At 39.7% G+C, this 22,924-nt stretch overlaps 1 protein-coding gene across 2 annotated transcripts in view; it reads right to left on the bottom strand.

Annotated features, from left to right (window-relative positions):
• The window catches only part of PALD1 (phosphatase domain containing paladin 1), a 335,463-nt gene that overhangs the window by 160,062 nt on the left and 152,477 nt on the right, over window positions 1-22,924 (bottom strand). For both annotated transcript variants that reach the window (XM_069753305.1, XM_069753306.1), the window contains 6 exons: window positions 17,145-17,351; window positions 11,098-11,200; window positions 9,985-10,164; window positions 9,617-9,781; window positions 8,955-9,115; window positions 2,010-2,085 (listed from right to left, as the gene is read on the bottom strand). In XM_069753305.1, coding sequence (XP_069609406.1) covers window positions 2,010-2,085; window positions 8,955-9,115; window positions 9,617-9,781; window positions 9,985-10,164; window positions 11,098-11,200; window positions 17,145-17,351 — 892 coding nt within the window. The remainder of the gene's footprint in view (window positions 1-2,009; window positions 2,086-8,954; window positions 9,116-9,616; window positions 9,782-9,984; window positions 10,165-11,097; window positions 11,201-17,144; window positions 17,352-22,924) is intronic.

The raw sequence follows: 22,924 nt of genomic DNA on the forward strand, positions 1-22,924 counted from the left end.
CGGCCATAAATAGGAGAGAGCGAGCCGCTCAAAACGCGTAGGCTCATACTCAATTTAGCCTATCTATACATGGTAAGCTGGATTTATTTATTTACTGTGGGGGTTTTTTAGAATAACATTACAATGCACAGTTAAAGCTCAGGACCAAGTGCAGTAAATTTACAGCACTTAATTGTTATTGTGTTAAATAAAACTTCAATTTTTTATGTATTTTGTTTGCTCTAGCACAATTTTGTGTTTGTAGTTGTAATATTTGAAATTATTGACCAATAAATTGAAGAAGGACAACATTTTTACATCCAAAACCACTCATGCATGTGTGTTTACAGTAGTTAGAGTTAAAAGGGTTATCCAGTACTATTTGTTTTTGTATTAAAGGCTTAAGAACTAGCCAACAGTTCCCAACTACCTGCCTGTTGTGCCCGGCACTGATCTATGCTGAAGCTGAGAGGTCACAGACCACTCCAGTCATCGATTCAGTGGCTTCCACTGACGTCACATTGACAGAGCAGCACTTCTCTTCCACTTTGCTCTACTGACGGGGAGTGATGTAGACATCATGCCGATTCACAACCGGCTCCCCGCTGCCTAACTGCGGGGAAGCCGATCGCCAATCAGCCTGATGTCAGCAGTCACGCCCTGTTGACAGAGCAGCCTAGAAGAAGAGCTGCTCTGTTGACTCTGGTTGGTGACCACTTTGAGACAGACATGTAGTTGCTTCTGTTAACAACTACCTGCCAGTTTTTTTTGTTTTTTTTTTTACTTCTGAAAAAAAAATATTAAAATAGTCCTGGTCAACACCTTTAAACTTGCTACAGGAGACAACAGCAGAAAAATGGAGGTACCCTTTGAATATAATTTGCAAGATTAATAAGCACATCAGCTGTTTCCCTGTTGAAACTGTTTCTATAAAAACACCATTAAATCATGGTATGAATTTTTGTAAACAAGGACCACTTTGCAGGGAACAAGTTTGAGCTTTGAGAGCAGATACACAGTAGATTTGGCAGGTTGACACAGGAACACAGTAGTAAGTCAAAGTGATATTTGCCAACTTCAAACAACCTCCTGGCATTACTTATGGTAATGTTCCAGACTGAGTTCTGAAAGTATACGGTGTAGACTAAAGTTCATTCTAATATATTTGTCTTTTTTGCCGCTAAAACTTTTGACCAAATTCAACTTTGAGAACAATATTTAAGGAAAGAGGAGCTCTCTAGTGTTTAACACTAGAACTACCCGATGGAGTCATTTTGACGCCTTGTGATTTTTATTTCTCTTCTGTGACTACATTTCTCTGAATTCCGGCTTGAGACTCGGTGACTTTTACTCATTTAGGATGCAGAAAAAGATTTTGTGACAAATAATTAAAAAAAAAAAAAAAAAGTGTACCTTTTTTCAAAATTTACCTTTACTTACCAAAAGGAGTCATTTTGACTCCCTACCTTATTATGCAAGTCTTTGTCGCTGAATGTTATTATTTCTTTTAGTTTTCATTTACTTGTACGTTAAGAATAAATGTTGGCTTTGAATTCAAATAATTAGCATTTTTGCAAATATGCTTGACATACACAGGACATCCGTCAGTGAACTCTCGAGTGGACTACATAATTTCTGTAGAATACGGCCTACAATTTTGCTAATTGCGAATATGGCTAATATGCTAAAGCCTGAGGATATCCTTGCTGTCTTGCATTCTATACATTCTATATACTTTCTTTACATTCTATAAATTAAAGTTACAACAATACCAGGAGCAAGAAACTCTTAAAATAGAAGAAAACAATCCAGGAGTCAAAATGACTCCATTCGGTAGTTCTAGGGGGGTGTCACCAGTCCGGTAATCCTAGTGTTAATACATGTTCACCTAGTGTACACACAGCACAGGCAGTGCTTGCACTACTTCCAAACATCCTCCCGGAAAGTTATTTATAACTTATATGCCACTTCAGTGTAATTTAAGTGGGAACAGAAAAGTAATTAAATATCAAAATAAATGTGTTACTCACCCTGAGAAAGCTTACAAAATCATCAAACTGTGATTCCAGAGGAGCACCATCTACAGGTAGGGGCAAACGATGGTATCTGTGAATTAGGAAGGAGATCCTTAATATTTTTTGTTAAGATAAAAGCTCTCTTAATATTTTGGGCCCTATACCTGAAATCATCATCATAACATAAAAAATCTGTTGTACACGTTCCTATAAAGCTAAATTGGATATAGTGCAGTCATACACACAAATGCCGATCTTGTACAACAACTGCAGGCATATGGTTTGGAGGGACTAACTTTGCAGATGGCTCTAGTGTTCTAGATTGTATTTTATGATTTCAGGTTTGTTCTGTCTTGTTCCTTCCTGTAATCATTCACGTTGATTATGCAGACAATGGTTGAAAAATTAAACTGTTCTCCTTCAAAATCTGAGAACTTTTTTCTGTTGAAATGCTGCTACAATTTATGGGCACAGTACAGCAATTTGGTGAACAAACTCACACATGGAATCTTCCAGAGATTATCATCGCCTACATACTGTACTTCTGGTAGGCCATTACAACAAAGACCAAAGATTAATAATTACGAGTGATGAGAAAAAAAAAACAAAAACAAAGAAAGATCATATATATATATATATATATATATATATATATATATATATATATATATATATATATATATATATATATATATATATATATATATATATATACATACATACATACAGTGGGGCAAAAAAGTATTTAGTCAGTCAGCAATAGTGCAAGTTCCACCACTTAAAAAGATGAAAGGCGTCTGCAATTTACATCATAGGTAGACCTCAACTATGGGAGACAAACTGAGAAAAAAAAATCCAGAAAATCACATTGTCTGTTTTTTTAACATTTTATTTGCATATTATGGTGGAAAATAAGTATTTGATCAGAAACAAACAATCAAGATTTCTGGCTCTCACAGACCTTTAACTTCTTCTTTAAGAGTCTCCTCTTTCCTCCACTCATTACCTGTAATAATGGCACCTGTTTAAACTTGTTATCAGTATAAAAAGACACCTGTGCACATCCTCAAACAGTCTGACTCCAAACTCCACTATGGTGAAGACCAAAGAGCTGTCAAAGGACACCAGAAACAAAATTGTAGCCCTGCACCAGGCTGGGAAGACTGAATCTGCAATAGCCAACCAGCTTGGAGTGAAGAAATCAACAGTGGGAGCAATAATTAGAAAATGGAAGACATACAAGACCACTGATAATCTCCCTCGATCTGGGGCTCCACGCAAAATTCCACCCCGTGGGGTCAGAATGATCACAAGAACGGTGAGCAAAAATCCCAGAACCACGCGGGGGGACCTAGCGAATGAACTGCAGAGAGCTGGGACCAATGTAACAAGGCCTACCATAAGTAACACACTACGCCACCATGGACTCAGATCCTGCAGTGCCAGACGTGTCCCACTGCTTAAGCCAGTACATGTCCGGGCCCATCTGAAGTTTGCTAGAGAGCATTTGGATGATCCAGAGGAGTTTTGGGAGAATGTCCTATGGTCTGATGAAACCAAACTGGAACTGTTTGGTAGAAACACAACTTGTCGTGTTTGGAGGAAAAAGAATACTGAGTTGCATCCATCAAACACCATACCTACTGTAAAGCATGGTGGTGGAAACATCATGCTTTGGGGCTGTTTCTCTGCAAAGGGGCCAGGACGACTGATCCGGGTACATGAAAGAATGAATGGGGCCATGTATCGTGAGATTTTGAGTGCAAACCTCCTTCCATCAGCAAGGGCATTGAAGATGAAACGTGGCTGGGTGTTTCAACATGACAATGATCCAAAGCACACCGCCAGGGCAACGAAGGAGTGGCTTCGTAAGAAGCATTTCAAGGTCCTGGAGTGGCCTAGCCAGTCTCCAGATCTCAACCCTATAGAAAACCTTTGGAGGGAGTTGAAAGTCTGTGTTGCCAAGCGAAAAGCCAAAAATATCACTGCTCTAGAGGAGATCTGCATGGAGGAATGGGCCAACATACCAACAACAGTGTGTGGCAACCTTGTGAAGAGTTACAGAAAACGTTTGACCTCTGTCATTGCCAACAAAGGATATATTACAAAGTATTGAGATGAAATTTTGTTTCTGACCAAATACTTATTTTCCACCATAATATGCAAATAAAATGTTAAAAAAACAGTCAATGTGATTTTCTGGATTTTTTTTCTCAGTTTGTCTCCCATAGTTGAGGTCTACCTATGATGTAAATTACAGACGCCTCTCATCTTTTTAAGTGGTGGAACTTGCACTATTGCTGACTGACTAAATACTTTTTTGCCCCACTGTATATGGCATCGTGATTACTCGCTAATCCCGCCCCCTGCACAGTAGCTCTGCCCCCACCCCATTACCACACACAATCCCGCCCCCACCCCATTACCACACATAATCCTGTCCCCCCACATTACCACACGAGGCTCCGTCCCCACACATTACCACACGAGGCTCCGTCCACACACATTACCACAAGAGGCTCCGTCCCCACACATTACCACAAGAGGCTCCGTCCCCCCACATTACCACATGCAGCACTTCCTTTCTATGTAAATCAACCACTTCAGCCAAGGTAAACGTACATTTAATTGCGTAATCACCAGCAGCGTTAATTAGACATCAATGAGCGTGCCGACCGTTAGCTGGCTGGAAACAGCTAGTCAATAATAAAGATTAGTGGACAGTGACCAACTGATCCACAGAACACATGAAAACACTGCTAAAGCTAGGGGGAATGCATAGCAAAAACTATGCAGGAGAACATAAATGCAATGCTAGAAGTATTGTACAACTGAGATCAGAGGGTGTAGATGGAGAAGACAACTATGTTGCAGCCATATCGCTATTAAGGTTTCCTGACACATATCATTCATTCCCCGATTAGCGCACTGAAGACAAGGCCTAAAACAGACCTGATGCTAAATTTTGTGAAGATCAGACTAGTAAATGAATACCAAAGAAGAAAGAAATGTTTATATGACTCCATAAAAGGGGACAGTGGAATCGCTTTTAAAGCGATGGATAAAACACTAAAAGGTCATTAGAGTGGAATAAATCAATTCTCAGGACCCCCCAGGTCCATCTGTAGTCCAAGGCTTTCAGATGGGAGCTCTTGGCAGCCCCCTCTTCCGGACACATGGAAAGGCTATACAATATGGAAAGCAGAACAGAAACCATTATCAAGAAATACTGAAAAGGTGGAAGCTTCAATCTCTGAACATGTGCAAATAATTGTAATGGTGCTTTTTATATAGACAAATAATCAGATATTATAAGGTTGTGCATGGACTCTGGAGAAATGATTTACATGACAAGTGATAGTCGGTTTTTCAAAGAAAGTGACAAATAATAAGGAAACAAATTGTCCAACAGAAGCAGAGTAAACACAGAAGGTAGTGGATATGGACTCCTCACGTGCCCTAGTAATAATGGATAGAATTTAGTCATACCAGTAAAAGATGTGTTGTATGTTCCTAGTCTAGAAGGAGGACTGTGTATGACAGCTAAAGAACTTCTAATATAATTCCAAAGTCATGAATGACCTACCCTGGTTGCAAAACATCTAATACCCATTGCCGGAGCAAATACACATTTATATCTGCTCAACAAAGTAATGGAAACAAGTGAGATTCTGCACACAAGGGCACAATTATTTCAACTACCCATGGCATAGGCGTCTGGGTCACAGACATCCGGAAGAATTAAGGAACTGCAAAAGTGAAATCTGACAAAATATCAAAAAGATAATGTTATGACATCACTGAAGATAAGAATAAACTATGATACTGACACAACTTCTGAAAAAATGGCCTGAAGTCAGTGCAAGCCCAAACATGAGTGAACAGATAGAACCAATACCTGACACAGCAACAAGGCGTTCAACATGAGAAAACAAAGGTAAACCACTTGTACATGAATGGCATGAGAAGTCAGTGTATGCGAACATTCATCTTGGGGAACATAGCTCTTAGAAAAGGAAGCCAATAAACAGAATGGCTGATGAGGAATAAAAGACTACCATGAAAATAAAGTACGGTAGTTGAACTATCGAAAGATTCATCAAAGAAGGTGGAAAAATTAGAGAGCATGGGAAGGCAGATGAAACTTCTGAGGGAACAGAGGCAACGGCAAGAGTGTAGGATACATCAGTGTGAGGATTTGCTCAGGCTACAGAAGATAAAGAGAAGGAAATAAACGTGATGATCATGGAAAAGGATGCTCTGAAGGCAGAAATCTTAGGTAGGGTATATGATGGATATAATTGCAAAGTCAATGGTGGGAGAGAGACTGAACAACAACTGCAGGTTTTGTCTTTTGAGGGACTATCTTTTCAGACAGCAGATCATGATGTATTCTACACTATACTCACATGTAAAGCGCCATGGAATAAATGGCGCTATAACAAATAATAATAATAATAATACTGTATGACCTCTGGTGTGTCATTTAAATTCATGTAATCCTCCATCTTGATGATGCAGTTAATGGTTGCTGTATGCCCCAAATATAATACTTGGTGATGAGCAAATATACTCATTACTCGAGATTTCCCAAGCACACTTGGGTGCCCTCCGAGTATTTTTTAGTGCTCGGAGATTTAGTTTTCTTCGCTGCAGCTGGATGATTTACAGCTACTAACCTGCTTGATTACATGCGGGGATTCCCTAGCAACCAGGCAACCCCCACATGTACTTAGCCTGGCTAATAGCTGTAAATCATTCAGCTGAGGCGATGAAAACGAAATCTCCGAGCACTAAAAAATACTCGGAGGACCCCCGAGCGTGCTCGGGAAATCTCGAGTAATGAGTATATTCGCTCATCACTAATAATACTGAATTCTTCTACAATGTCAGAGTGCTAAATGATGCTGCCGGAGATGGAAATCTGCAACAAATCTGGATACCAGCTGAATGTGTGCCTAATCTTATCATGAATGACACATTGATTTGTAGTACCTCATCATATATCACTACTGTGAGACATAGCATTCGGTTATCTATAGTCAACCGCAATGGTGTCTCACGTTACTAAAAGTACCCACTGAGAAATGACTCGTTTTATATGCCCTACAACTCATACTATGATAAGTATTGTATAATCTATGTAATAGATCAATTTGTGACATTGATTATTTAAATTAAAAAAAGTCCCACATGTAAAATGGAGGAATTTATGACCCTCTATATATAAATATGTCATGTAAACGTTATGGTCATCAATTTTCTTTAACAAACCCAATTTTTAAAAGGCAATGCATTTTACCGTAAAGTATTATCTACTTTGATGAAGCATTTGCAGCACAATTGTTATACTGCATATTATTATTTATTATTATAGCGCCATTTATTCCATGGCGTTTTACATGTGAGGAGGGGTATACATGAAAAAAAAAAAGTACAATAATCTTAAACAATACAAGTCACAACTGGTACAGGAAGAGAGGACCCTGCCCGGGAGGGCTCACAATCTACAAGGTGTATATAATCATATGTATACACACAGACACTCCTCTATAGCATTTTATAATGAACATGTGTCATGTTTCCATAATGTCTACATGGCTCATGGTATAAAACGCAGTTAAGGGCCCACTATGGAAAGTCATTTTTTGGGGACATATTGATGAAAAAAGCCAATAATTAAGGTGCGGCTAGTACGGAGTAACTGCACATGGATTGTGCCCTATTGCTTTGCTTCACCTGGATTTGTCACGTAGTATGTACTAATTTTGTGGCATGTACATGTGAAAAATGGCAATTAGTAGTAATCGGTAAATGGATGCAATGTGTATTTGCACCTTAATGAGCATAATAAATTTAATTTAACAAAACATGGGACTCGCTTAATGTTATATAATATGCAAATTGCCTCTTCTGAGAAAAAGGGGACTTAAACTCTATAGTGCCACCTGTTGGAAGTAGCGATCCTACAAGTCACAATCAACCCTTTAAACGAGTTGTGCAATATGACTTGGGATAAAAGCCAAATCAGTATCTCAATTCGCAATGTTCTTAATGTTATAGGCACCCTTCATAAAAGGCAAGCTCTGGTTACTCCCAGTTAGCAGCACTTGCGCTCCTGGCTACTTTCCACTCCTAGAGTTGCCTATGTAGGTGGTCCTGGGCTGGTCATATGCTTTGTCCAGACTTTGGTGGATGAAATATAACTTTAAACCATTTTGAAGGCCTAAGTATCAAACATGTACAGTAGAGGATATGTCTGACAAGTAAAGGTACTAATTAGTGATGGGCGTACGTGCATGGATAAGTTATTATCCGAGCATGCTCGGATGCTAAGTGACTTTGGTGTGCTCGAAAAATATGTTCAAGTCCCCGCACCTGCATGTCACATGACTCTTTGACAGCCACAACACATGCAGGTATTGCCTAACAAACAAGTTATCACTGCACGTATTGTAGCTGTTGAACAGCCGTGAGGCATGCAGGTGCGGGGACTTGAACATATTTTTCAAGAATGCCAAAGTCACTCGGTTAGCACCCGAGCATGCTCTGATATCGCCTTTTCCAAGCACGTTCGCTCAACACTAGTAGTAGTCAATAATTTTAATTGGTGATCAGAGATTGTGTGGTAGTGGTGATCGCTTTAAAGAGATTTTTTCCATCTAGAGTAACAGCTTCATTGTTATCAATTGGTTGTCTCTGGCATTATAGTTCATTCCTATTTACATAGCAATGTTTTGAACGACGAGATACAGCCTATGATCAGGGGCAGTTCCATTTCTGGATAAAAGGAGCAAACCTTTCTTTCTAATCCTGGAGAACAACTCTACCCAGCACCCACCAGAAAGGGGTCCATTTTTATCTCTGCTATTGGGCCTCCTCACCGCTGTGTATGCCCCTTACTGCTATACACAAATACAGTGACTGAGTCTGACACATTTTACTGCTAAAAATGCTCACCTGTAGGAGGGCAGTAAGAAGACCGGTCGGTTATACACTTCCTCTGTCACGTGTATGTCTTCTTCACACTCAACCTTGACAGAGTGGGGCTCGTCCTTGAAATGTTCAATGTCATTATATACAAAATAACTGTTCCCACTTAATTGGGCAAAGTCATAAAGCTAAACAAATAAGAAACAAAGAGAGTTTAACACAAGAAATTATTTGTTCTCATACAATTGAAAGCCCTGAGAACCCATTGCAGAAAGACAATTAATATTTTTAATATTTTACGCGATTCTGGACTGCTACTAAAATGCTAATTTTAATGTAAAAATTATACAGCCATGCTGACAGATTTTCATAGTAAGTACATCACTCTCATGGAGTCTAAGATCTCTTTAACAACTTTTTCACTCTTCTAAAATCCAGTGACAAATTCCTCCTTACTTTGAACAGATACATTGAAGAAAACGGTCAGGTGAGAAAATCATCAACAGTGAATAGACTCCAATACATTCTATAGTAAAATAAAGTTCTAGAGCAGTGATTCAATAAGATAAGTACAGGACTCCATTTTTCTCAGCTCTACAGGTCTATCCTTATAAGTCAAGCATTTAATGTTTAATGGTAGCATAAAGAAAGCATATAAACAAGAAAGTTCTGAATAAAACTACACATACCTCTTTACGAATTGCAAGTTCCAAATTCTCTACTTTGAGTCCTTTCTCCAGGTTGTGCAAATTTTCGTGCAAATTCTCCTTCCTTCTGGGAGTATAAGGCACAAAGTCACTTTCCAATCTCAGGAACACCACAGGCTCTTCACGGACACAGACAAACATGCATTCCTGCATTAAAACACAACAGTCTTAAAATGCCAATTTTACATCCATCAAGCGCCATTAATATGCAAGCTAAAGTTTCCGTAAGAAGCAGCAGCTTTTATATTACATTTTGAAAATTAGACAAAAAAGAAAGATGACAACAGTAAAAAGTGAAATGAGGAACTGCCCACTTTTACTAATAAATAGCGGACTGTCCTAACTGGTACCTTATGGCCATCATTCTGGAGCTTTTGCAGCACTTGTTTAAAGCCATTCAGGGAGGGTTGGCCCATTCCATACACTGCATATCCTCCTTTTGCTTGGCGGAAATTTGGTGCACCTAAAGTACTTGTAGTGTTTAGAACATCTAACTTGCTGTACACATCCCGTACCATAAAATATTTACCCTGAAAGAATAATTTTTATACTTTTCATTAGACATCGTTTTAGGAGAATATGAAAAAAAAAAATGATAGAGCATTAAATAGAACTTGTCAAGTTCCCTGACTGTCCCCAACTGCTACTATTGTGGCATGGGAGCAGATTTCTTTTATCTGAAAAAGTGTTTTGTGCGTCATACTAAAGCTGCATTTTTATCCTATATTATCACATACACTAACATGGCAGGACTAGCCCAGCAGAGCTTGTCTCCTCTCCGGCTAGTCCTGCTTTGGGTCTTCTAATTATGCCTACCTGGACATAGCTATCAATCACATCCAGAGCTCAGGGAGGCTAGACTAAAAGATCTGTGGCAGGACTAGTCTGGGGAATGAGACACCCTGCCTCATTAGCATATGTGATGCTGCAGGATAATAGATAATTCTCCAACTTTAATATGCCACATAAAACACCTTGCCAGATTAAACAAAAAGATTATTAAATCAAATATTATGGACATTAAATTTGTCACATACTGTCAGGTTTCCGTTGCTTACCACTTTCAACAATCTAAATTTTAGCTTTTTTCCTTTTCTAAATCGCCATTTGACTGCTCATGGCCAAAAGAACGTGAGTACAAAAAATATTTTTTACTACTATGTGTGAAAGTCGCATACAGATAGTTTACAATACATTTCAAGCTCCGGCATTTTGTTACATGCATCAACTCAGAGTCTAAAAAAAATACATCCTTGCTCCCAAAAGAAACAAGCAGGTGTTAATGAACGTAAATCCATCAGATCGCTGTTGAGCACATCCTGTCTGCTAAATGCAGTCTTCTCTCTCGCTCCATTTTAAAATTACCAAAAGGGATAAAAAGTTGCAATAAACAGCATGACCAAAAAATTACTACGGTATATATTTTTACTTTGTGAAGTGTCCTTCGTAAATTCTTACCCCACCTGTACAAGATAGTGTTCCGGCATGGTCTCTGAAATTCTCCCAACTGAATAATTGGCTTTAAGCAAATCATCATGTATCTGGAACTCTTCTTTACAATTATACCTGGAAAACAAAAGTTCGTCCTTTAAATTTTAGGCTTGGACAGAGTCATCATCTTTATGGCCCAGATGTCACTTCGCTGCTTTTCTAGATTCCAGAGTGTCATCAGTCATATCCTCCTCCTCATCATGCTTTCTAACACTAAGTGATGTATTTTATTTTTTCTTGCAGCGGCATTATGATTGAGACCCAGGCTGGGTCGAAATGTTCATTCCATTTTGTCGCAGGTCTCCCTGCACCTGTGTGTTTGATTTGCTTTCACGGATATATAAAACATTTTGCATCAACAAAGCCTAGCATGTGATGTGAATTCTCTTACTAGGGACTGCAACCATGACAGGGCATCTAATATACTTATAACTACAATGATAAAATATATAGGTAGTCACCAATAGGGTAAAAGTAGTAAAGTCTAGATTTGAACCAATAAGTGTGCCTGTGTTTTTAACAAAGTAAGATTACCGGAGTTTCTTAACTAATCGTATTAATTAAAAGTTATATTTTAACTTCACAGTCTTTTAGATAATATATTGGCTGAAGAGGCAAATAAACCTATTGTGAATTGCCTCAGTTATAACCCTTAATACCATAGACAAGAAAAAAAGATAGCATGCATAAAGAAGGGATCACCATAGAAATTTTGACAAAGTATACCAATTTTATTAAACCACACTCAAGAACACTACAAAAAAGCATTAAAAACTATTAAAATTGCACAACAAAGCACAGACAGATAAAGACAGGACCTATAATAAGGTCAAACCACAGTGCCCCCCTACAAACTACCCGGTGAGTCCATATAAAAGAGGAAAAAATAACCTCCGGCACTCAAAATCAATCCAAATTCAATTCCACACTTGTTTCTTTCTTGAAAAACGAATATTTTATTTAAATATCTTCAACACTCAGCCAATATTCATGAAAAATAGACAAAAGTATCCAACGTTTCGGCAAATTTTGCCTTTTTCAAGGAAGTCTACAACATTAAAAAAATAGTATAAATAATAATATATACAATACTCAATGACATAGGTCGAGAAAAGAAAAGAAAAAAGTCCACCCAGGACGTGAAGATAAATATAAAGAAAAAAAAGTAGTGTTCAATAGATAAGAAATAAGAGGACCCAGAACCCTCATTATCCTTATAGAGGTAACTAGTGTAAGAAAAACCCAGTCTACACCAAGTAAAACCAGATCCCATCACATGGACCACCGTGAGGTGAACAGTGATATATAGTGTAACTAAGAAGAAATACCATGAGACCATTATTAGACCTGTTACAACCACGGTAGCACAGCAAAACAAGATAGATCATAACTACCTATTTCACAAGGATAAGCTGCCAAAATGTACCATAAAGCCGTCCGGCTCACACTTATACTGGCACTATGTAACAAGAACAAGGCACAGGAAAATCAAAAACACATAGGGAAATATCATCCCCATATCCACAGATACTGAGGAGCAGACCGTGACATACCTGTAGCTCTGCACGCAATCGGCGTGTGTCAAACAAAGACAGGGGATGGTGTACAACCAGAGGCCGCAAAGCTGGGTATAAGTGCAGTAAAGTGCTGACGTAATATCCGGTATACAATTACTACGGAGTGTGAAAAAAAGCATAGAGACAAAAGGAAAGTGCGCGCCTGCGCAGATCGTCATCAGGGAACGCAAAGTCCTAAAAGACACCGGTAAAACACACGGCGCATGCGCAGAACGCCGTACAGCTCAATACTAAACCTGGGTAATATTAACTCATTATATTAACATCCAAGATAAAGCATCGCTAAAAAAAGAGGGAAGAAAAGAAAAATATCCGCACTATGGACAAAAGTAACTAATATACCAGAGAAGAGCTAGCGACCATGCGCACTCTGCCACCAAAGATGCAAATATAATAAAGGGCCAGCAGCCATATCATGGGGAAAACAGAACAAACCCAGATGTACAAAGCACTCGGAGCTACACATACTTCTTCCTTGGTTTGTGCTATGGTATGTACAAACCTCCAGAACATCACAATAATATATATAGAAAAATATATATGCAAACATAAAGAATCTTTATTGAGTAAAATCAGGCAAAAACAGGGCATAAAAAACAAAAAATAAAGACATTGTTCTGCCGATAAACTTCTATGCTCCACAGATAATTAGGGTAGAGAGAGAAAAAGGGTGTCACCCGGAAGAAGAGCAGCCTTGAGGAGAAGAATCAGTATCACGAAGGAACCTATAGAAAGAACAGATCAGAATATACATAATTAATATCATATACATTTCAATAGAACTGCATAAACATTCTTCACCTCTGTAAAGCATCGTATTCCCTATTCATCCCATATGGATGAAGTGTCTGAAGTGTATATATCCAAAAAGCCTCTCTCTCCTTTAATTTTTGGACTCTGTTACCACCACGTCTAGAGGCAGGGACACATTCAAGTACCTGAAATCTCAGTTGGGCAACCGTGTGCCCCGCTGAGATAAAATGAGCAGGGACAGGTAACAACGTGCATTGACACCTAATCGTAGATTTGTGTTGAGATATGCGGTCCCGGATATGCTGAGTAGTCTCCCCAACATATCCGACCGCATGGACACTTGATTAAATAAACCGCAAATGAAGAATCACACGTATAGAAACCTTTTATATGAAAGAGTTTCCCAGATCTTGGGTGAGAGAAAGTATTCCCCTTAGTGACATTCGAACACTGGGGACAATGCAAACAAGGGAATGCACCACATTTTTGAGTGGCCAAGAGGGACTGCCGTTGCTCCATCCGAGTTGAGCCAATATCGGCTCTCACTAACATATATTTTATGTTCTGAGGCCTCTTACAGCACAACAAAGGAGGGATGGAGAATTCAGGAACAGAGGGATAAGCTTTACCAAGTATACTTGAGCATTGGCCCATTTTGGGTAAAGCTTATCCCTCTGTTCCTGAATTCTCCATCCCTCCTTTGTTGTGCTATAAGAGGCCTCAGAACATAAAATGTCACTAAGGGGAATACTTTCTCTCACCCAAGATCTGGGAAACTCTTTTATATAAAAGGTTTCTATACGTGCGATTCTTCATTTGCGGTTTATTTAATCAAGTGTCCATGCGGTCTCGGATATGTTGGGGAGACTACTCAGCATATCCGGGACTGCATATCTCAACACAAATCTACGATTAGGTGTCAACGCACGTTGTTACCTGTCCCTGCTCATTTTATCTCAGCAGGGCACACGGTTGCCCAACTGTGATTTCAGGTACTTGAATGTGTCCCTGCCTCTAGACGTGGTGGTAACAGAGTCCAAAAATTAAAGGAGAGAGAGGCTTTTTGGATATATACACTTCAGACACTTCATCCATATGGGATGAATAGGGAATACGATGCTTTACAGAGGTGAAGAATGTTTATGCAGTTCTATTGAAATGTATATGATATTAATTATGTATATTCTGATCTGTTCTTTCTATAGGTTCCTTCGTGATACTGATTCTTCTCCTCAAGGCTGCTCTTCTTCCGGGTGACACCCTTTTTCTCTCTCTACCCTAATTATCTTTGGAGCATAGAAGTTTATCGGCAGAACAATGTCTTTATTTTTTGTTTTTTATGCCCGGTTTTTGCCTGATTTTTTTGTACTCAATAAAGATTCTTTATGTTTGCATATATATTTTTCTATATATATTATTGTGATGTTCTGGAGGTTTGTATATACTTCTTCCTTGGTTTGTGCTATGGTATGTGTAGCTCGGAGTGCTTTGTACATCTGGGTTTGTTCTGTTTTCCCCATGATATGGCTGCTGGCCCTTTATTATATTTGCATCTTTGGTGGCAGAGTGCGCATGGTCGCTAGCTCTTCTCTGGTATATTAGTTACTTTTGTCCATAGTGCGGATATTTTTCTTTTCTTCCCTCTTTTTTTAGCGATGCTTTATCTTGGATGTTAATATAATGAGTTAATATTACCCTGGTTTAGTATTGAGCTGTACGGCGTACTGCGCATGCGCCGTGTGTTTTACCGGTGTCTTTTAGGACTTTGCGTTCCCTGATGACGATCTGCGCAGGCGCGCACTTTCCTTTTGTCTCTATGCTTTTTTTCACACTCCGTAGTAATTGTATACCGGATATTACGTCAGCACTTTACTGCACTTATACCCCGCTTTGCGGCCTCTGGTTGTACACCATCCCCTGTCTTTGTTTGACACACGCCGATTGCGTGCAGAGCTACAGGTATGTCACGGTCTGCTCCTCAGTATCTGTGGATATGGGGATGATGTTTCCCTATGTGTTTTTGATTTTCCTGTGCCTTGTTCTTGTTACATAGTGCCAGTATAAGTGTGAGCCGGACGGCTTTATGGTACATTTTGGCAGCTTATCCTTGTGAAATAGGTAGTTATGATCTATCTTGTTTTGCTGTGCTACCGTGGTTGTAACAGGTCTAATAATGGTCTCATGGTATTTCTTCTTAGTTACACTATATATCACTGTTCACCTCACAGTGGTCCATGTGATGGGATCTGGTTTTACTTGGTGTAGACTGGGTTTTTCTTACACTAGTTACCTCTATAAGGATAATGAGGGTTCTGGGTCCTCTTATTTCTTATCTATTGAACACTACTTTTTTTTCTTTATATTTATCTTCACGTCCTGGGTGGACTTTTTTCTTTTCTTTTCTCGACCTATGTCATCGAGTATTGGATATATTATTATTTATACTATTTTTTTAATGTTGTAGACTTCCTTGAAAAAGGCAAAATTTGCCGAAACGTTGGATACTTTTGTCTATTTTTCATGAATATCGGCTGAGTGTTGAAGATATTTAAATAAAATATTCGTTTTTCAAGAAAGAAACAAGTGTGGAATTGAATTTGGATTGATTTTGAGTGCCGGAGGTTATTTTTTCTTATTATATGACTTTTTTTCCTCTGGGCACCTATTCTTAGTGAGTGCGCCACTATTGACTGTTTGGATTATTCCATTTACTTATGACTTTTGTGTTTGAAACTGTTAAACTGTAAAGCGCTGCGGAATATGTTGGCGCTATATAAATAAAGATTATTATTATTATTCCATATAAAAGAGGTCTGCTAGGGAAACAACTGTGTCTGTGCCCGGTGCCACCCCCTAATATTGCCATCCTCCATCTGTCCTGAGATACTATACAGGAATGCTACCTTGGAAGCCTGATTTATACTGTCAGGTAGTATAGGAGGCTCTATTTTGTCCGGCAATTCTCCACAGGGGTCTTTTGATTGGGGTCCTGTTGTTTCCCTAGCAGACCTCTTTTATATGGACTCACCAGGTAGTTTGTAGGGGGGCACTGTGGTTTGACCTTATTATAGGTCCTGTCTTTATCTGTCTGTGCTTTGTTGTGCAATTTTAATTGTTTTTAATGCTTTTTTGTATTGTTCTCGAGTGTGGTTTAATGAAATTGGTATACGGTACTTTGTCAAAATTTCTATGGTGATCCCTTCTTTATGCATGCTACTCTTTTTTCTTGTCTGTGGTACTATGTTCTCTTGTAGCATGCTTTAGGTGATCCCTGGCGGTGGTGCCTGCCTACATTCTGTTGTTTACATAGTTATAACCCTTAACTCTTTTCTGTCCTTCAAACCACACATCCATGCCGTTACCACATCCGGCCACGTCCAACTATAACATTTCCAGAATCCATTCTTTCCTCAACAACAAATCAACCAAAGTGTTAGTGCATGCCCTCATTATCTTCCACCTAGATTACCGAAATATCCTACTCTGTGGCTTCCCAACTAACAGTCTCACCTCTCCAGTCCAATTACCCAGTAAATCCAGTTTAAAATACTAAAATTTGTTTACATCGCTGTCCACAGGGTCATCATCAGGGCATTACTGCCTTTACTGGTGTATGGGGCCTGGTGAGCAGAAGCAAAGAAGGGGGGCCCTGTGCATCATGTTATCTAATAGCACTATACAGTACTCACGTAATTACAACTGGAGCCACCTTGTTGGTGATTATGGATTTTGCCTTGTTATGAATGCTCACTGTCTGGAAAGAGTGGATGCTAAGAGAGTTTCTGTCTTCTGTACTTGAACTTGCGCTGCCATTTCCTTGGGGGCTGTCACTAGGGGGCACTGTGGGGGGCGGCTGTTGAGCTGCACTGGCAGTTGTACCCATACTCCACAAACGCCTTGAAAGAGAAAGCGAGAAAAATAAAATGATCATTAACCAAAATCGGTTGTAACATAGAAGTTAATCAGTCTATATTGTGAGTGGACGTCATTCATATAAAAGTCATCTTCTATTAAATAATCCATGCAGATTACATAAGCACCGATTTGCAGCTTTTTCCCCAGTGAATTGACTGGCCTGTAAGTCTCACTTTGCCAACTGGTGTTCTCTACTTAGTGAAACAGAATGCCTTTCGAAATACTAAGCAATGTTACAATCCAAAAGTTTTGAATAGTCAGAATACAATATATATGCTCTCTATATATCCAAAATACTTATTTAAAACAGAACAAACAACTTTGCAGTCACATTAAATTTCTAGCAAAGTAGAAAATCTTGTCAGCACAGTACAGATGTTCTATCTGAAGGCTGCAGACAATCAAGTACATCTGTACTTACCTGCACGCAACCTCCGATCCTCACAAGATCTCCTTCTCTGCTCCCCTCTTCCCACAATTGTAAACAAGATTTCTCCAGCGCATCCCCCCTACTCTGGAACTCTTTACCACAACACAGACTCTCGCCTACCATCAAAACTTTCAAAAAGAACCTGAAGACCTACCTCTTCCGACAAGCCTACAACCTGCAGTAACCACCGCTCGACCAAACCACTGCACGACCAGCTCTACCCTCACCTACTGTATCCTCACCCATCCCTTGTAGATTGTGAGCCCTCGTGGGCAGGGTCCTCTCTCCTCCTGTACCATTGTGATTTGTATTGTACTGTACTTATTTTTATTATGCATACCCCTCCTCACATGTAAAGTGCCATGGAATAAATGGTATAATAATAATAATAATAATAATAATAATAATAATAATAATAATAATGCATCATGATAATCTGGCAGTCATCTAATTTTGGTTTGTTGTGCACAACACAAGAGGGCAGAAGACATGGAGATCTTCTGCTTCAGACTGGCTAATGATCATGGTTAACATCTTATTTCAGGATGTGTCACAATCATAGATTGGAAGGTTGAAGGTATTGCTTGCAGCTCTTCATGTAGTTCAGGTTATCGGGAGGTTAAACCTATGCACTAAGGTTTTCCTGTTCAGAAATAAACATTGGCTCTGTCTGTGATTGTTCAGATAAGACAGGTGAAGACTGATATTCTTTTGGTCACTTCTCATGTTCCACATGACAAACACAATATAAAAAAGATTGCTCTACCTTTAATACATAACTCTAAGCCTCATAAGTTCATAAGCCTATATGGTCTGAAAAGCAGATATAAAAGTTTAAGTCATGGCAAGAATGAGGGTGGCAATATAGTGCAGAACTTAGGAAAAATCGGAAAGATATATTAGACAAACTGCAATGGCACGTGTCAGGAGAAAGAAGGGTTGAACTCAATCATATCACGTCTGATTCTTAGAGCCACAGGAGATGAACCTCTGGGAGGGGAGCAACAATCGTAACTGGGCCCGTGATGAGGGGCCAGCCAGCACAAACTTCACCTTTATGTGCGTCCTCGGACACACATTCTGCTGAAGTGTATTACAGCACAGAGACCCACCGAGTCCGTGCACTGCAATACACACTACTGGCCAATCAGAGGCCAGTAGCTGACATCTGTGTGCAAGTGACCGGGGGTGCATGGCAGTGACTTCATGGGCCCTGGTTGCTTGCATACTTTAGTCAGCTGCCAGCTTTAGAACAGAGTGACGCATAGCGGGGGGAGCAGAGAAAAGCAGAGTACGAGTATAAACATTTATTTTTGTTTCTATGAATTGAAGAACAGCAGCAGAATGGGGGACAGGCCCAGGATGGGGGATATAGGGTATAGGATGGGGCCAGAATAAGGGATATATATAGCAAGATGGGCCCGGATGGGTGACACTGCTGCATAATGGCGGAGGTCCCATTAGGTCATATGTCCTCATAGGATTTAGAGCACTACAAGGACCTATACAACTGACCAACATGGCTGGAGATGGGGCAGGTCCAAATTCTGCACCAGAGCCCAAGTGACTCTAGTTATACCACCGACCTCTGTTAAGGATGTCTGGTATCAGTCATTTTCTTTCCTTTTCTTCATAGGAAAAAAACATTTGGTTTTACTGTTTTATGTAACTAAAAAAACAATTATTGTAAATTGGCCGAGAAATGATAAAACTGTATTTCAGATCAAGATTTTAATTTTAGATTTCCGTCCATTGAATTGTACTTTTGAATGACCCAATATGTATAATGCACATTCAAACCAAGCATGACATGTTTTAAAGTGGAATCTGGAAGAATAGCCTTCAGACCACATCATGTGCTTTAAGAGAATTACCAGTGACCACAGGGTCACCGCTAGAGCCAGGTAAAATGCAGTCATATGTGTCTGTTCAAACTTGGGGAGCTCTTTCTACAGTTTGACACATATCCACACCCAAAATCAAGTATCTGAGGCTGGGATAAAAGGTTTGCTATGATATATGTGTGATTAAATTTTATACTAGTAGGATTTGTTGTTGTGAATTCTGTTGTCAAGCTCCCTCCTGTGGTCATGAATGGTACTTCGGCTGGTTCTGTCCATGGGCTTCCTCTGCTGGTTGTGAGTGGGGCTGCGGCTTCTGAGTTTCCTTCCACAGGTGACGAGGTTAATTCGTTAGCAGGCTGCTCTATTTAACTCCACTTAGATCTTTGCTCCATGCCACCTGTCAATGTTCCAGTATTGGTCTAGTTCACTCCTGGATCGTTCTTGTGACCTGTCTTCCCAGCAGAAGCTAAGTTCCTGCTTGTTTTTCTTTAGTTTGCTATTTTTCTGTCCAGCTTGCTATTTTGATTTTTGTCTTGCTTGCTGGAAGCTCTGGGACGCAGAGGGAGCGCCTCCGCACCGTGAGTCGGTGCGGAGGGTCTTTTGCGCCCTCTGCGTGGTCTTTTTGTAGTTTTTTGTGCTGACCGCAAAGTTACCTTTCCTATCCTCAGTCTGTTCAGTAAGTCGGGCCTCACTTTGCTAAATCTATTTCATCTCTGTGTTTGTATTTTCATCTTTACTCACAGTCATTATATGTGGGGGGCTGCCTTTTCCTTTGGGGAATTTCTCTGAGGCAAGGTAGGCTTATTTTTCTATCTTCAGGGCTAGCTAGTTCCTTAGGCTGTGTCGAGTTGCATAGGGAGCGTTAGGAGCAATCCACGGCTATTTCTAGTGTGTGTGATAGGATTAGGGATTGCGGTCAGCAGAGTTCCCACGTCTCAGAGCTCGTCCTATATTATTTGTAACTATCAGGTCATTCCGTGTGCTCTTAACCACCAGGTCCATTATTGTCCTTACCACCAGGTCATAACAATTTGTACTGTGTTTCTATGATACCTGGAGAAGGATATATACTGTATCCGAAACGCGTTGTATCTCCTCTATTTTATTTTAATTTATCAAATAAAAAGTATTGAATATCTTTGGATGCGAGTCCTGGGAAGCGCTGCCATTCATGGGCTGGATGTGCTTTTCTTGTTTGACAAAGATGGCATCAGTCGTAGAATCTTTGTGTGGTAATTATAAACCTCATGTAAAAAGTAGTATTTATGCTGTTTTTGGCAAAGCCATAAAATGGCACCCTTTGAGGTGCAGGAGTCCTTATCTCTAGGACTCCCAACTGAGGCACGTTCCAGTGGAGGTCATGTTCTGATATATTGTTTATCGAGAAGTATAACCCTGACTTATAGTACCTGATGAAACGTTAAATTGTGGAACACAAATTCCCTGAGGTTCCTTGCTACCCTGTGGACTCCTTGTGCTTCTGGTCACACGGCTCTGCTACATATGCATCAAACCTGACAAAGAAAAGCCTTCTATCCAAAGTGGCCTACAGTTTGGACCTAGGAAAGTATAATCAATATAGACTCGATCATACATATTGGGTCATTCAAAAGTACAATTCAATGGGCGGAAATCTAAAATGAAAATCTTGAGCTGAAATACAGTTTTATCATTTCTCGGCCAATTTACAATAATTGTTTTTTTTATAGTTACATACAGTAAAACTCCTTTAACACCTTCACGTATAAAAAAAATATAAAAAAAATTAAAAAAATGTCAACATGTGGAATTCATAGACTTTGGCGTATGCAAATTGCCTCTTCTGGGAAAAAGAGGACTTAAACTCTATAGCGCCACCTGTTGGAAGTAGTGATCCTACAAGTCACAATCAACTCTTTAAACGAGTCGTGCAATATGACTTAGGATAAAAGCCAAATCAGTATCTCAATTCGCAGACACTGTGTTTCAGGCTGTTGGCCCTCGTCAGTGAGAAGCATGAGAACTATTATGGCTAGGTGAGAGGCTCTGGACTGGGGTCTAAGGGGTATCTTTTCTCCTTATGGAGAGTGACATATCATCTCTGGCTTGTCAAGGTAAGGAGGCTTATTCGCCGTGCAATGCTCCTCTGGATGCATAGACTTTGGCGTCAACCCAAATACAACAAACTATTTTTCAGGTATAAAAAATTCAATTTCACAAGCAATTATGGTATTTAATGGCTTAAAGGGGAGCTTAACTACATGTGTATCGTCATGTTTGACAGCAAAAGCAATGATGCCTGCAATGTTTTTACATGGAGCTAACAACCAGCGAGAATGATAAGTGAGTCGCCGTTACGTCACTGGACCGCTCCTGCATCGTTTTGGAGTTGCTGTGTTTGACATCTCTACAGTGACCTAAACAGCGACGCTCCAGCGATCTAGTTTAGGTCGGATCGTTGTCTATATCAGGGGTCCCCAACTCCAGTCCTCAAGGCCCACCAACAGGTAATGTTTTCAGGATTTCCTTTGCATTGCACAGGTGATGCAAATATTACCTGGGCAAGACTAAGGAAATCCTGAAAACATGACATGTTGGTGGGCCTTGAGGACTGGAGTTGGGGACCCCTGGTCTATATCGCTGCAGCGTCGCCGAGTGTGACGGTACCTTAAGGCTTCGTGCAAACCAAGCTCTGAAAGACCCAGCATGGCCAAACATTACATGGACAGCCTGATGATTTCTTTTGGAGATGTGTAATACTTTATAGTTCTTGATGCAGCGCTACAGAAAAACTAAACTCGCTGCTAGATATCTCCACAGATTACAGGTGGTTTCTTTGTGTCCCAGCAGCAGGAAACTGTTCTTTATTTTTGTGGGACTGCGAACAAACAGTTTACATTTTAAAATGTGTTGTAATAGAAAGTTTGGCAGGTATTTTAAAAAAAAATCTTTAGCTATACCAAGAAAAAAATGTCCTTCTCAATATAAAAGGCTTCCCTAACATATTAAGGAAATCAAAGTAATTAAAAAAAAAACACAACAGGACAAGTTAGTCATGCTATGGTAGTCATTAACATCTCTACTAGCTCCTAATGACTTTTTGTTGTGTCCATATGAGGATGTTATTTGTCAGGTATTTCCTGCCCACGCTATCATTGTGCAGCACACTTGTACACTGGCAACCAGAGTAATTGTGTTACATTGTCCTGTAATGCCAGTCTGTATCACTTGAGGAAGTCCCCTTTCCATAAATATGTTATCTTCGGGATTTCCTCTAGTTTCCATCATAGAAACTACTTGA

Source organism: Ranitomeya imitator, chromosome 2 (genome assembly GCF_032444005.1).
Source record: "Ranitomeya imitator isolate aRanImi1 chromosome 2, aRanImi1.pri, whole genome shotgun sequence".
Lineage (NCBI taxonomy): Eukaryota > Metazoa > Chordata > Amphibia > Anura > Dendrobatidae > Ranitomeya > Ranitomeya imitator.